Raw genomic sequence first — 15,972 nt, forward strand, 5'->3', positions numbered from 1 at the left:
CCAAGGACAATCTTATTCCCCCCCCCAAAAAAATCAATGACAGTAGTACTCTCAATGACTATCAGATTCTACTCCCTGTATTTAGTTTTTCACATTTTAGACTTCCCAGTACCTATGAGATTCTTGGGATTTGCCCTCTATAGGTCAATCCCTTTAATTCCTTTATGAGTTTCTAATGACAGAAATACAATTTCATTCCTCTTTATATATAAGACCACACTAAGAACACAGTAGACACATCCTAAGTCTGAATGAATGAATAAACTATCTAAAGGTAAAACATATAAATGGATTGTGATTTGGAAAAGATAGAAGTACCAGTTTTACAAATATACACTCAAGTTCTGGAAAACCCATGACATAACTTTGTATTGAACACAGATTGCTCAAATTACATGAATAGTTTTTATTGAAATATTATTTCTGAGACTGTACATAAGCAATATACTGTAATTGGTTGTTTCTCTTGGGGATATGGGTTAACAATTCTGAAACATTTATAATGGGATTAAGCAAATAAGTAAATAGATAGTGGATGGTGAGAATCAGATTTTTCACTGTTGGAGTGAGAGGTTACAGAGAAGCAAGGGGATGGGTCTAGAATGATCTATGTGGTAACAGATTAGGGTCAGAGAAATCAATATGAAAGCATGTTTAGTTTAATATAGATACTGATGGATAGTAATAGAAATAATTATAGAGATGTGTGTATACAAAAGTTAGCATATATACATAAATTTCCTAGCTCTGTTTACTGAAAAGGTGTAGAAGCAACGACATCCCAGTAGCACTGAACCCACCAAGTGCTCAGATCTTGATTTCTGACACCATTCTCCAAAAAAAGGAATAAGTTATCCTTGGAGAAATGGCTGATTCTAGGACTGAAATAGGAATATACAAAATTAGTCTGTAGCATCTTGTAATGCCAGGCACATACAAAGATGCGGGTATGCCTAGAGACATAGGAACCAACTCAAAGAGCTACGAATGGCCAAAGATGGAACAATCTGTGTAACAAAGGAAATAATGTACTATTAGATTATAACCCAAGTCATAAAATACATGTCTATGAAAACATACATACATACATATATACATAAATGGAAGAAGAGATATTCTCTTGCAAAGAAGAATTCTAAATAGTTTATGTAGATACTCCTGATGTAGCATAAATCCCCAACACTTAAGTGTAGACTATGTTTATTAACTTGCTTCCAAAGAGTAACATTATGGAAAGTGGAGGGGGAGAGGGAGTGTAACTTCACAGTGGAGAAATCCAGCAAACACTATCTTAGTCAGGTGATCAAGGTTAACATCATCAGTTATATCATTTTGATGACACTTTCATCAATACGATGTGATGAGAAAGGCACTTCACCTCTTTAGTCTTCCTCCCCAAAATCCATAAACCTAGTCTAAGCATGAGAGAAACATCAAACAAATCTGAATTGAGGAGCATTCTACAAAGTACCTGACTGATTCTCCTCAAAACTGTCAAGATCATCAAAAACAAAAACACTTGCACATTAAACCTAACCAGGGTGACAGCCTGCTAAAATATAAGATTTAAATAGGATCCAGTGTCTTATAATACTAACAATGTCCAAGATATAATAAAAAAACCACTCAACATATCAAGAACCAGAAGATCACAACCCGAATGAGCAAAACCAATCAACAGATGTCAACACCAACATCACTCAGATGTTGGGACTATCTGATAAGGATTTTAATAAAGCAGCCATCATTAAATGCTTCAAGAAGCAGTTATGAACACTACTGAAACAAATGAATAATAGAAAATCTCAGCAAAGAAATAGAAGTTATAACAATGAATCAAACCAAAATAATAACATTGAAAAAATAAAACAACCAAAATTAAAACTCACTGGCTGGGTTCAACTGCAGAATGCAAATGGCAGGAAAGAATCAATGAACTTGAACACAGACAAATAGAATTGACCCAATCTGAACATAAAGAAAATAGACTGAAAAAAATGAGCAAAACCACAACACCTGTGACAATAATAAAAGCTCTAACATGCACGTCATCTGGGTCCCAGAAAGAAAGGAGCAGGAGTGTGGCGCTGAAAAGATATTCAAGTAAATAAAAGCTGAAAGACCCCAAAATCTGTCAAAAAGCATAAGCTTACAGGTTTCACATGATTTTATATTCTATTTTTGCACCTGCCTGTGAGTCTATAGTTATTTCAAATAAAAAGAGAAAAAAAGAAAAAGTGGCATTTAGTCACCTCAAATCCTCTTCTGTTTGTGATTACCTCAGGGATATAAAGCTATAAAAGAGTAGCTATAATTTAAGTCCCTATTATGTACAAAGCCGATTATATTATAATGTGATCCTAAGAATCCTAAGAAGTGATGATGATGATTATAATAATAATCACCTAATGTTTTAGGGCCTGTTATGTGCCAGGCATTGTGCTAAGTACTTGACAGTCTTTATTGCAATGAGTTATCAAAGCAGTCTTATGACCTAGACACTACTAATTATCTCCAATATACAGATAAGGAAACTGCTGACAAGTGGAATTTATTAGTTTGACCCAGGTCACATAATACACAAGTTTCACAATAGGGACAAGAACCCAGATTTTTTTAAAAAATGAGGTTTCAAAAAAGCAATAAATTTAAATTAAATCTATGACTAAGTGAGAAGTAGGTCACATTACCAAAGTGTAAATTATAGAATATTTAAGAGGAAATGAGATTTAATTCCTGTAATACTTTTACATTGTTAAGCTGCATTAGGAAGTTTTCTTTAAAAGCTTCAGCCTAGCTGTTACCATATACTCTAAGTCAATCAAGTAACAAACCTGACAAAGGAACTTAGGTTAATATCTATTCCAGTACTAGTACCAAGCAGCTTTAATATGGGTAGAAATATTTTAACATAAGTAAACTAGCAGCATCATTCAATGTCACTGAAGGCAGCATGATGCGATGAAAAGAGCGCAAGCGATGAGATCAGATCTCAATTTCTCATCTGAAAAACTGAGATAACCACTCTTACCCAAACACTACTGAGGACTTTAATGCTGGAGTGTTCTGCAAACACCATACAGTAAGAGTATGTAAGTTTAATACTTGACCAAGAAATGTAAATGTCTGAAATTGCATAATATGGGTCTCAGCAAGTAAAAGCACCTTTTCAATTCATCTAAGTTGTAAAGAGAAACATACCTCATCATAGTGAGGAAAACTCATCGCAAACCACTCGCTCTTTCCTTATCCATAGGATTCCTGACAAACTACATGATATTTTGGACAACAAAGAGTATTGTCTAAGTATCATTTCCACTTGTTACTAGCATATTCTGCATTAAAACATGTATATTTACGCACAGATGTGAGTGTGCACACAATATCAATTTTTATTACCTCCTTTCACCTTGATAGCTGATGGAGAAGTAACAAATGATAAAGCACTCCATATTGGTTCCACCTGCTGTCAATCTCTCTGACCATGAGCTTCCTCTCATCCTGGATCATCCAGTGTGTGTGTGTGTGTGTGTGTGTGTGTGAGAGAGAGAGAGAGAGAGAGAGTCTGAGAGCATGTTAAGTGTGAAATAGAAAATTTAATAAAAATAGTCATTTTTTACCTTGTGAAATTTTTATTTCAGCACCAATCTTAGCAAATAAGACTACTGGGAAAGCTTTTTTCTCATGGCCCAGTGATACACTCCATTGGAATGCAGAACCTTTTGTATGAGGTTTAAATCAATACACGAATTCTCTATTTTACAGAGGCAGTGAATTACAACTAGGGGTCATAAAGGACCCCAGCCCTGATAAAACTTCTTTCCTAGGGCATGTACGAGCATACATGGATGGCAGGGTGGGAGGAGAGATAGGGTTGAATCGTCATGGAGGCCCCTAGTGTAAGTCTCCTCTTTGGCCTTTGTGAAAGCATGCTGGTCAAAAGGAGTGGATGAATAGTGTTCAGGTTCCGGTGCTTTATGCAACCATATTCTATGTGTAAGAGTACCTGTGACCTGTAAGAAGGAAGGCAATTCTGGCTGAGGCACACGGGGGACAGGTGCCATAAGCAGCTTTCAAGGAGGCTGGGAGTGAAGACACATTCACACATGTTAAAGTGTTCCATATAAAGTTGTAATTTATATTCCTTTTTAAAAGATTATCTGCTTTCAAATAGTTAGCTACATGCTGAACATAGCTGTGTGGTAACTGAAAAATCAAATCTGTTATATACTTACGAATGATATATAATTTCATGTGATTTTCATTTTCTGTATTTATTTCTGTTTTCCAAATATTTTAATTTAATGATGCATTTATTGGCCAGTGAACAAAATGGCCTGTGATGAGTGTTGAGCCTGGTGTACACAGCTACAAGGCTAATGAATGCACTCAGCAGTGAGGAACACCAGAGTCAGAGTCACTTTATTTTCTTCTTCATTAACCAGGCTTGCCACTAACGTAAGTATTGCTGGTAAACTTGCCACTTAGCCCTCCTTAATACTTGCAGAAGTCTTGGAGATTCTGTTATTAAAATGCAAAGTATATGATTTCACTTTTTGTAAATTAGAAATAAATTAGGGGACAATTATTAATAATTTAATAAGAATTTACTGCACCCTTACTGTATACCAGACAGTTTTGAGTGTTTTAGATATAAACTTGATAATAAAAATAATAAAGATAGACATACCTATACAGCACTTATTATGTGCCATGTATATTTCAAGAACTTTACATAAACCAGTTAAATCTTTATAATAACCTATGAGGTAATTGTACAATTACTACCATATTTTTACAGGTATGAAAACTGAGACACATAAAGTAACTTGCACAAGGTCACCCAACTAATTTGAATCCAAGCAGCCTGGCTTCAAAGACTAACCACTCTGCCACATGATATATAATACTAAATACTATAATTTACACTATAAATTATTATGTACCCCAAAATGAAATTTTGTTGTATTTATGTATTTCAGTATTTTCCCTCAGAATACCAAAATTCTAACAATGCCCAACATCCAGCTCAACAATCCCTCTAGGACCATATTAATGACATACTTTTTAAGAACAGTTACAAAAAGAATTAAGGTAAAATTCTATTTTTAGTCACACTTGAACCCTAAACCCTAATACAGGTCTCTCTGGCATGTGGGCAAAAGCTGATGGCCTATCCTCAAGGCCTAAAGGACCTCTACACTAGTCTAAACCCAAATCAAATGAACCTCCATCCCACCACAAGCTATGGGAGCGATTATAGTATCAAATTGCATTCCTGAGAAGAGGTGAAAGAGAAATATAAAAAGCAGTCCCTGACATCAGGAAGCTGGCCTGGTACTCACAACTAGGCCATGTTATTCTAGTGTGGATAAACCAACTCATAGAATACCAACCTCAGAAAAGGTTACTCTGGGACCACAAAAAAATGAGACAAAGCAAGGTCTCTTAATTTTGTCTAAGCACAGACAAAAACAAGGTCACTTTGACATCCACAAAATACCAAACACCCCTGCCATTCTAGCTAAAGTGAGTAGCTAAACCTCTTTATCAAGTACTGCCTTATCTTTGTTCTATTTTCTCCTCCCTATAGATAAGATTTATTGAGCTACCAATACCCCCACTTCCTTAGACCATACACTAAATCATGCAACCAAAGCCCAAATCCTGAAGTGTTTTCTAACACCCACTTACTGATAACATACAACGGTTCTCTGTCACAGCAATGATGAATAAACCCAACTTGTTCAACTACTGGTATGTCCCTGGTGGTCTTTGGCTGGAGGCCACTGACATAACAGATACAGAAAATGGGACAGGCCTGCCCTTACAGAAAGCCCAGAAGCAGCTTTACTGCTCTATTTCGTGGAGGCAAGAGAAAGGGACAGGAGGGACTTCAAAATGTTTGATATTCCTCCCTGAAACAGCAAGAAAGATACACCCATGTTCCTGACTTTTTAATGCATAGTAACAGCAACCACTATTAAAAGGGGTCCAATTTTTGTGTGTGGGAGGGGTTTAGAGGGAGTCAGGAATTTAATAGAGGTCAAGATTAATGGTGGTGAAAAGTGTGAAAAAGTCTACATTTATCAAGTATACACTGTAAATGTTTCCTGATTTAGGTTCCCCTATAATGGTAAGTTGTCTGTTTCCCAATATCCTGTCAACTATTGCAACCCCAGAGAAAAGCAAGTGAGCATCTAACCCTGGGAGAAAGATACAATATTAGAGGAAGGTCCTGTCCAGACAGGAAAAGGAAAGAAAAAAGCCCATACCTTCCTCCCCAGTTGATTCTAGAGATGAGACAGTGGTAGGAAATGCAGGCAATGTTATAAACTTACCTATTTGAGCCAAAATCCGAAGGAAGAGGTATGTTCAATAGTGGAAGAATAAGTCACGAGCAGAGGAGCTTTTGTTCCACTTTCATTTTATAATTCTGTGGGATCACATCACAACCACCTGGGATGGAAGAGTGGATAGGCAGCAATAACGAGATAGAGTTAGCACTTCCTAGCCACTCTCAGCTCTCACATGGCATGGAAGAGATTAAGAAGTTTGCTGTTATCCCAGAGGGATAGATGTGACCTTCACAGAGTTTGCCAAAGGGGGCAGCCAAATTTCTGGGTTTCCACACTTGAGGAAGGCAAAATCAGCTCTGGGACAAAGTCAGCTCTCTGACCAACCACATTCCATTGTGCCCAGTCAGTGCACCCCCAACCAATGTCATAAAGCAATATAAGCCCCTATACATCAAGATGACATTGTGGAAGAGTAGGTAAATCTGAAATATAGACTAACACATATAAGCCTGTTATTTTTGGAGTGGTTTAATTATTAAATGGCAATGAATTTACTGGATTGATTAAAATTGAGATTTTTGTTTCCCTGCAGCTCTGGGAGGTGGAGGTAGACTCATGATTAAGACTAGATCAGTTATAAACAATAAAAAAAGATACCCTTTCTTTGCCTGTCTAAGCAGAGTTTTAGTAAATTTGCAGGCATATACAAACACACAGAAAAAGAAGAGTAGAAAATAAATCAAAACATAAGCAATGCTTATCTTTGGGGAATGGGTATATGGTTTTCGGTACTCCAATAAACATATTACTTTTATAATAAAAAAGATCACTTTTATAACATGAAACACTGAAATTTTTATTCATTTTATTTTGTGGTGAAGGAACATGAAAAATCTTTTCAGAATGATAAAGTGATCACTTTCAATGAATGATTAAGTACTATAGGAAAAGAGAAATTACACACTGTAATTACAGTTTACACAATTACACAGAGCAATATGTGGCAATCTTTGGAGAATCCTGTGATTAACACTTCACTGATAACCTCAATATGACTAAGTTTCATTATTTATCATGGTCACATAAAATACAAGAGCTTATGAACAAGCTGTTATTAACAATAAATGTGGTTTTGCCTGAAATTCTTAACCATATACAGGCTTTTTCTTAAGCATTCAAGTTTTAAATTCTATTGCATTTTTATTGCAAATTGAAGCAGGCACAATAAAATTAAACCCACTAGCTAAAGTCCTAAGAAAACACAAATGCAAGAAACAAACAACAGGAAAAGAACCTTGGGTTGGTTCCCCAAGTTTTTCTTTTGGAATAAATATTGATCTCATTTAGCATTTCTGATAATATTCACAGCTACAGATTAATACCTACATGACAAAAGGACTTCAGAAGGATTAAACTACACATTATATTAATATGTCTTAAATCATTTACCACAGTAAATACTTTCTTGAAGGCATTCTACTACTAAAATCTAAGGTCAAATGAATTAGTATTTGAACTTCTCTTATATTTCTGAGACATACATTTTAACTGACACTACAAGAAAAATTAAGAACACAAGAATGTAATTAACTTCTTATAACTTGAGTAACTAGATCTAGGGCAATTAATTTCAGGGCCATGTACACTCTGCTTTAGCGATCAATGTCTTCTACTATTGCTTCAAGATTTTTGCAACAGGCTTTAACTTCCTCAATTGCAGCCATCCAATTATCGTAAATAATTTTGTCATAAATTTCATCATTAACTTCCCTAACTACCCCCTCCTGCTGAGATTCAAGTGCATCACCTGAGAAAAATAATACTGATCTTGGGATTATGTAAGTACGTAAATTGTGACCAAGTAGAAAATCATCATTTCCATCCTTTCCCTTTGAGTTGATTCCTTGAGGAGTAAAGAAATTGAAGAATGAATCCTTGGGGAAATCTTCAGTCACAGTTCGGATTGTTCCCCAGATCCGGTGTTTCTGCTTTTTCTTGACTGTTTTCAAAGTGACATTCTTTCCTTCATTCCAATCTATTTTACAGCCTATGCAATACTCAATCGCGGTTCCCCTATAGGGATGGGGATCATAATATGCTAGCCTTGACTTCAGCACATAGGTCTTTGTCAATAGCTCATTTTTGAAATATTCATTTGGTTTGAAGTGAAATTCTAGCGTGAAACTGAGAGGTTCACCAGGATCTGAAAGCTTCACTTTAATATCTGTCAGGAGTTTCAGAATAGGCTCATCATATTTCTTAATCAAAGGAGTGAGTGTGTCAACGTTTTTTAAGACAGTCAGCCAAAAATCAGGAATTCCTTTAGGATCCTCTTCTTTATTCTCATCTCCAGCTGCCTCGGTGTTGTCGTCATCATTGTCATCGTCATCATCATCATCATCCTCTTCAATAGCATAATCATAATAATCTTCTTCACAACAGTCATCCTCATCTATGTAGTCATGTAGCAGACCCTCCTCAATACCACACATCTCTTCCTCATCATACATCTCATCATCATAGTCCTCAGAGTCTGATTTATATTCACATTCCTCTTTTGTAGGTTCATAGATTGCATTGATTATCTGACGTCTTTTTTCCAATAAAGGTTGATACATTTCAGCAAACTTTCTTTCAATACCATGAAATTCCCTTAGGAATTTGGATTCTAGATTGGCCACTCTAGTTTGAAGCTTTTTGAGGGCTAACACACGGTATTTAACTTTCACAGGTAGACTTTCAACAAAGTCTGTATCTAAAAGATAACCGATAAGTCCTTTTGGACGGTCTGGGTCTGAGTCCTCATCAGCATCTTCACCTTTTTCCCCGCCATCCCCGGACCCAGCAGCAGCCTCTTCACCTTTTTCCCCTTCTTCCCCAGGCCCCGCGGCGGCTTCTTCACCGCGCTCCCCATCATCTCCAGGCCCAGCTGCGGCATCTTCACCGCGCTCCGGCTGTTCCCTGGGCCCCTCCATCATTACCTTATCACCAGCCTCTTCTTGACTGGATTCTAACAGTTCCTTGTGGTCGGCTGACTCGGCCATTTTTCAAAGGACCTCACACGCCTAAGGTGGCTACCGCCAAGATCAGGAGACCTGACCTCCGCAAGGAAAGACTCACCGGAATATCAGAAGCGGCGGTGGCTGGGGCAGAGGTGGAACTTGCGGTAGTGGTCGGACTGCGATACGGGAGCCGGGAGCGACGGTCGAGGCTGCTGCCAGGATGAAGGCGGTGCTGAGGCTGTGAGAACTGGACAGAGGCAGCGGTGGCCAGGCTGGGGTGCAGAGAGTAGCAATGGCCGCAGTGACCGGTCCTGCAGGAGCGGGCCAGAGACTGCAGAGAGCCGCAGTGGGCTGATGTCCTCCGCAAGCAGCAGCTGCTGCAAGTAAAAACGGTGCCGCAATATGATTACGCAGCTGTCTCTCGGCTAGATTTTCTTGGTGCAAATAGCTTGCTGCGTCACACCCTCCCTCCCCCACGACTCTACTCTAATTTCATTTGCTGGGCTGACGTGATTGACAAACTATGAGCCAATAAATTAATAGATTTATCGTTTCTAACTCTGCTCACTTTCCCAGGTTCTCTAATATGGCTGATTCATCCACCTCCCACTCGTCCCACACTACCACCCAAGTTTTCTAGAAACCAGGTTTTATTAGTTTATCCTTTCAGTTTTCAACTGGTATTATATTTTTATAATTTCAAAAGAGTTAAGAGAAAATAGTAACTAAAATGTCAGACAAGGCATTCACCCGTCCTAAATCTGTCCCTTTGATTTTAGCCCTGGGCTCTGGGAAGGAGAGAGGTGAGTGGGGGGGGGGACTTATAAAAAGAGGTTAGAAGGGAAAACACTAAAAAAATTAGCAAATGCTGGTCTCAGGGTGGTGTAACTGCCAGTGATTTAAACATTCTATATTCTGGTTTTCTGTACTTTCCACAAGCTGTATGATAAGTGAGCAATAATTTGAGATTGGGAAATCCTCCTTAACGTTTCGTGGGGTAGGGAGTGGGGAGAGGAAGGAGGAGTTTAGATGGTTAGATGGAGGTTGGGTTAAAGAGGGCCTGTGATGAAGAGCCAAAATGCTGTGTCCCACTATATGGCAAGTGAGCACACAAGACTATAAACCAGTTGTCTGGCTTATAGTCAGCAGCCCAGTCCTAATACTGACTTGCCTCTTCCTCTTTCTTGATGCTGGGTTTAAAGCCATTGGGAATTTTTAAAAGAAATGCTCAAATGTAAATTAATATATATATATTTTTTAATCTTAACATTTGCTCGACAAATGTTATCGAAAATAATCTAAATCTCAGCATTAAAGACATGGTTAGATATATATTAGAGTGTTTATAGGATGGAATACTATGCAGTCATTTAAAAATTTCCTTTGGGAAGGAATCATTGGTGATGTTTACTTTGTCCATATTTCCAATGCTGATTATTTATTAATTGAACAATTAAAAATTTTTAACTGTATTTTCCAGATTTGAACACTAATTTCTATCGTGCTACTATCACAGAGATAAACACTGTTTACATATTGTTGTATTTCTTTACAGATTCTTTCAGTATGTAGGTAAATTTTTCTTTTTACTTAATCTCTCTGTACAGTTTATCATTACATTATTTACAAAATTCAATTTTCAGGCTCATGTATCAGTCTGGGTAGTTCCATAGTTAAGAGTCCTGCATTTCCGGTTTTCTTTTTCTGGTTCTGTAGTAGCAACATTCCTTGTAGTTTTTTGATAATAAATACAGTATATGCTTATTTTTTTAATTTTGGAAAATAAGGAAATTTTTAGAGCATAGCTGAAATCACTGCTAATCTCACAACCCTGAGAGAACTAATGTGAACATTTCGGTCCTTTTCTTTCTGACCTGTTAATATAGGTGTTGTGTTTAGGCTGGAGGTTTTTTTAAAGTAAAACTGGGATAGACTCATAAATTTTTCCTCTCATTAACATATTGCAATGTTCTTAGTTTCTAAAAATGTAATTTTAGAAGAAAATCCACTTATTTAAATATACTATGTAAACTAAACTATTAAAGGGCAAAGAGAAAGTATGTTCATCTAATTTTAAGATTGAAGAGTCCTTCATAGTCATACATGCAGCCACAGAAACCACAAAGGGAATGGTGTGATTTCATTACATGAAACAAAAATTTATGAAACCAAAAGCATAGACAATGAAAGAAAAAAATAGATAAATTGGACTTCAAATTAGAAACATTTGCATATCAAAGGATACTATCAAAAGTGTTAAAAGGCAACCCAGGGAATGGGAGAAAATATTTACAAGTCATATATCTGATAGAGGATTAACATAGAGAATATATTAAGGACTCCTACAACTCAACAACAACAAAAACCCAAATAACTCAATTAAAAAATGGGCAAGGGACTTGAATAGACATTTCTACAAAGAAGAGATACAAATGGCACATGAAAAAATGCTCAACATCATTAATTAGGGAAATGCAAATTGAAAAAACAATAAGATACTACCTCACATCCAATAGGCTAGCTATTATGAAAATAAAATAATGAAAACAAAAAATAACGTGTCAGCAAAGATTTGGAGAAATTGGAAACTTTGTGTGTATTGCTGAGGAAGATAAAATGGTGCAGCGGCTGTGGAATGCAGTATGTCGGATCCTCAAAAAAAAAATAAACAGAACTACCATATGATCCAGCAATTCCACTGCTGGGTATATACCCAAAAGAATTGAAAGCAGGGTCTCAGATATTTTTCCACCAATGTTCATAGCAGCATTTTTCACAATAGCCAAAAGTTAGAAACAATTTACATGTCCATTGACAGAGGAATAAACAAAATGTAGTATGTTTATACAATGGAATATTATTCAGCCTTTGAAAATAATGAAACTCTGACACATGCTACAACATGGATTATTAACCTGGAAGACATTATGCTAAGTGAAATGATTCAGACACAAAAAGACAAATACTGTATAATGCCACTTATATGAGGTACATAGACTGGTCAAATTCATAGAGACAGAAGGTAGAATGGTGGTTGCCAGAGCCTAGGGGCAGGTTAAAATGGGTGTTTTTATTTAATGGGTACAGAGTTTTAGTTCAGAAAAATGAAAACATTCTGGATGGTGATGATAGTTGCCCAGTAATGTGAGTGTACTTAATGCCACTGAACTGTATAACTAAAAATGGTTAAAATAGTAAATTTTACGTTATGTATATTTTACCATAAAATGCTGAAAACAACAAGCCAACAAACAAAAACATAAACAATAAGTAAAATGAGCACTAAGAAAAAAATAGGTAAAATATGTATAACACATATATATATACAAAATAAATGATTACTACATAAAGAGAATTGAAATGCCTATAATTTTTTAAAAACTGAGTATTCCAAACTTTGACAAGTATGTAGAGAAATTGGAACTCTCAGATATTGCTACCAACAAATTGGTATTAAAAATGTTCATGTCATCTTTATTTTTAAAATAACCCCATTGGGTCATATTTTGTATATCATGTAATGCACCCTTTTCAATGCATAATTCAATGATCTTAAATTTACCAAGTTGTACAACCACCACCATGGATCAATTTCAGAACATGTTTATCATCCCAATATGATAGTTCATGAACATTTACTGTTAATTTCCATTATACTTCCTACTTCCATTATACGCAATGTTAATACACTTTCTGTCTTTATAGCTTTATCTTTCTGAATATTTCATATAAGTGGAATCATACAATATGTAGTCTTGTGTGTCTGTCTTCTTACACTGAGAATAAAGATTTTGAGATTCATGTCATAGCATGTATCCATAGTTGGTTCCTTTTTATTGCTTAATAGGAATTAAGTACATGGATATACCACACTATGTTTACTTTTTCACCAATTGATAGACATATAGGCTGTTTCCAACTTTGACTGCTATGAATTATGCTACCATGAACATTTGTGTGCAAGTCTTTTTTTTATTTTAGCCATTGTGGTGAGTATGAAAAGGTATCCTGTTGTGGTTTAATTTGCATTCCCCTAATGATTATTTTTTCATGTGCATATTAGCCATTCACATATATTTTGATATAACATCTTCAAATCTTTTACCCATTTTTATCGGTATGATTGTCTTTTTACTATTGAGGTATAAGAGTTCTATGCATATTCTCCATACAAGTCCTTTATCTGATACATGTTTTGCAATATTTTCCACCAGTATGCTGCACATATTTTTACACCTACTTAAGATGGTGTTTTTGAAGAGCAAGAGTTTTGAATTTTGATGAGATCCAATTTGTCATTTTTTAATGGACTGTGTTTTGGTGTCATAACTAAAAAATCTCTGCCTAACTCAAGGTCCTAGATTTTCTCCTATATTTTCTTCTAAAGGTTTTATAGTTTTAGCTCTTGTATGTAGGTCTGTGATCCATTTTGAGTTAATTTTTGAAGATGGTGTGAGTTCAAGGGCCCTGGTTTAGCTTTCTGCATATGGATATCTATTTGTTCCAGCACCATTTGTTTAAAAAGCTATCTTTTCCTCAATAAACTGCCTTGGTATTTTTATCACAAATCAGTTGACCATCGTTATATAAATGGACCAAAGATGACCCCATTGTTTATTCATCATAGCAGGCTAGGACCCTTAGCTCAAAGCCCTTCAGAACCAAACTCAAATTCTCACACATCTAACTGCTTTAATTATACCTAAATAAGCATATTTTTGGTCATTTAGAGCTTGCCTGTTACCCTACAAAACTGCACCCAATATCTGCCAGCTAGAGATAAATTCTGTAGCTATAAAAGATCCCAAACTGCTGCCCTTTGGAGCTCTCTGATCCAAAGACTGCCCACCTTTCTGCTGAAGGACAGCGCCTAGACACTTAAGCCCCCTCTTTGATTTACCTCTCTCCCAGGAATTCCCTTACCCTCTTCACCCTCTGGGTTATGGCCCATTGAAAAGTCTGTATAAGGTCGTCTGCTGTGAGAAACTTACCCTCTCATGCAACCCTGGTCCAGACACCACTCAATAAAGCTTGTTGTACAATACTACCATCACCTTGTCTCCTTGTCTTTTCCTTGATCAGTCCCCAAATCCTCAAACTCACCACAACCATGAATATAAGGCTTTGTTTCTGGATTTTCAATTCAGTTTCATCAATCTATATGTCTATCCTTATGCCAGTACCACAGTCTTGATTATGTAGCATTATATTAATTTCTTTATTCGGAAGTGAAAGTCCTCCATTGTTCTTCTTTTTCCAAAAGAGTTTTAGCTATTCTGAGTCTTTTGCATTTCCATATAAATTTTAGTATCAGCTTGTTAATTTCTAAAAAAGAAAGCCTGGAATTCTGATAGGGATTGCCTTGAATCTATAGATCAATTTGGGAAGAATTGGTATCTTAACAAGACTGAGTCTTCCAATCCAATGTAACCCTATATATTCTTTTATGATTAATTTATTGTAAAACTTACTGTAATTGAATTTTTATTGTGCTAAAATATATATAACATAAAATTTACAATTTTAACCATTTTATAAGTGTACAATTCAGTTGCATTAAGTACATTCACAATGTTGTACAACCATCATCAATATTCATTTCCAGAACTGTATCATCCCAAACTGAAACTCTGTACCCCTTAGGTTTAACTCTCCATTCCTCATTTCCCCCAGCCTCTGATAACCTCTATTACACTTTGTGTCTCCTTGAATTTGTCTATTTTAAGTTACCTCGTATAAGTGGAACCATACAATATTTGTCCTTTTGTATGTGGCTTATTTCACTTAGCATAATGAGTTCAAGTTTCACGCACGTTGTAGTATGTATCAAAACTTCATTCCTTCTTAAGGCTGGAAATATATATATATATATACACACACACACACTAGTGCCATCTAGTGCCAATCTCATCTAGTGCTAATTTTGTTCAGAGACAGTTGTACATTGATAAGAATTTTATCTCTGAGAGTTTCTACCAAGTTTACAGTTGCTTCTTTCCACAACTGACTGCCTCATAGTTGGTGAAAATACGGTATTGAATAACAATAGCCAAAGCTCTGTTACATTTTGTCCTCCAGTAAATTTATGAGAAATCAATGGAAAGGAAGAACAAGTCTGGAATGGATTAATAATGATGGGAGGATTTACCACAAACTCAAACTTCAGGGCCCTTCACTTGCACAGGTCCCTTCTAAAGCTCTGTCTGGTTATGATAAATTTACAGAATTTTTCTCAAAGAATTCCCTCATCCAAGATTACATAAGCTTTATGTTCCACAAAATCTAGATTCTTTCCTGAGAAATCTGTAAGTGATAGGGATATTTTTAGCTCAAATACAAGATAAACATCAAGAAAAAAAGAAGATAGCGGAAAGAAGAAAAGGAGAGGACCAATAAAGGGCAAAATGACAGAGTTGATTTTTTTAATGGAAAGTTTGGGAATAATCAAGATCTCATTGAGAAGAAGAGACTGAAAAACAAAATACAATAAGCATGCAATTAGGGACTAAAGAAATATTTCTCTCATCTTTCACTTGGGAGCATTCCTTGGCAATAAAATTTCCATAATTCCCACAGAACTGACCTCAAATATATTTAAACTTCAGTCTGTTATAGAGAATACTGTGCAAAATTTTAATGTGCACTTGTTTACATTTCTATAATTCTTAGAA

The 15,972-nt window shown here is 36.0% G+C and overlaps 1 protein-coding gene and 1 long non-coding RNA gene across 3 annotated transcripts in view; both read right to left on the reverse strand.

The window, feature by feature from the left end:
• Positions 1–9,706, reverse strand: part of LOC114484720 (uncharacterized) — a 95,710-nt gene extending 86,004 nt beyond the window's left edge. For both annotated transcript variants that reach the window (XR_008616392.1, XR_003677913.1), the window contains exons 1-2: positions 9,420–9,706; positions 6,342–6,459 (exon numbers count right to left, since the gene is read on the reverse strand). This is a non-coding gene — a long non-coding RNA (uncharacterized lncRNA). The remainder of the gene's footprint in view (positions 1–6,341; positions 6,460–9,419) is intronic.
• Positions 7,799–9,426, reverse strand: NAP1L2 (nucleosome assembly protein 1 like 2). Its single transcript, XM_007122097.4, has one exon. It carries the CDS (start codon positions 9,341–9,343, stop codon positions 7,952–7,954), a length of 1,392 nt encoding a protein of 463 aa, XP_007122159.2. The 5' UTR covers positions 9,344–9,426; the 3' UTR covers positions 7,799–7,951.
• Positions 9,707–15,972: the final 6,266 nt, after the last annotated feature.

The sequence above is a fragment of the Physeter macrocephalus genome, chromosome 21 (assembly GCF_002837175.3).
Source record: "Physeter macrocephalus isolate SW-GA chromosome 21, ASM283717v5, whole genome shotgun sequence".
Lineage (NCBI taxonomy): Eukaryota > Metazoa > Chordata > Mammalia > Artiodactyla > Physeteridae > Physeter > Physeter macrocephalus.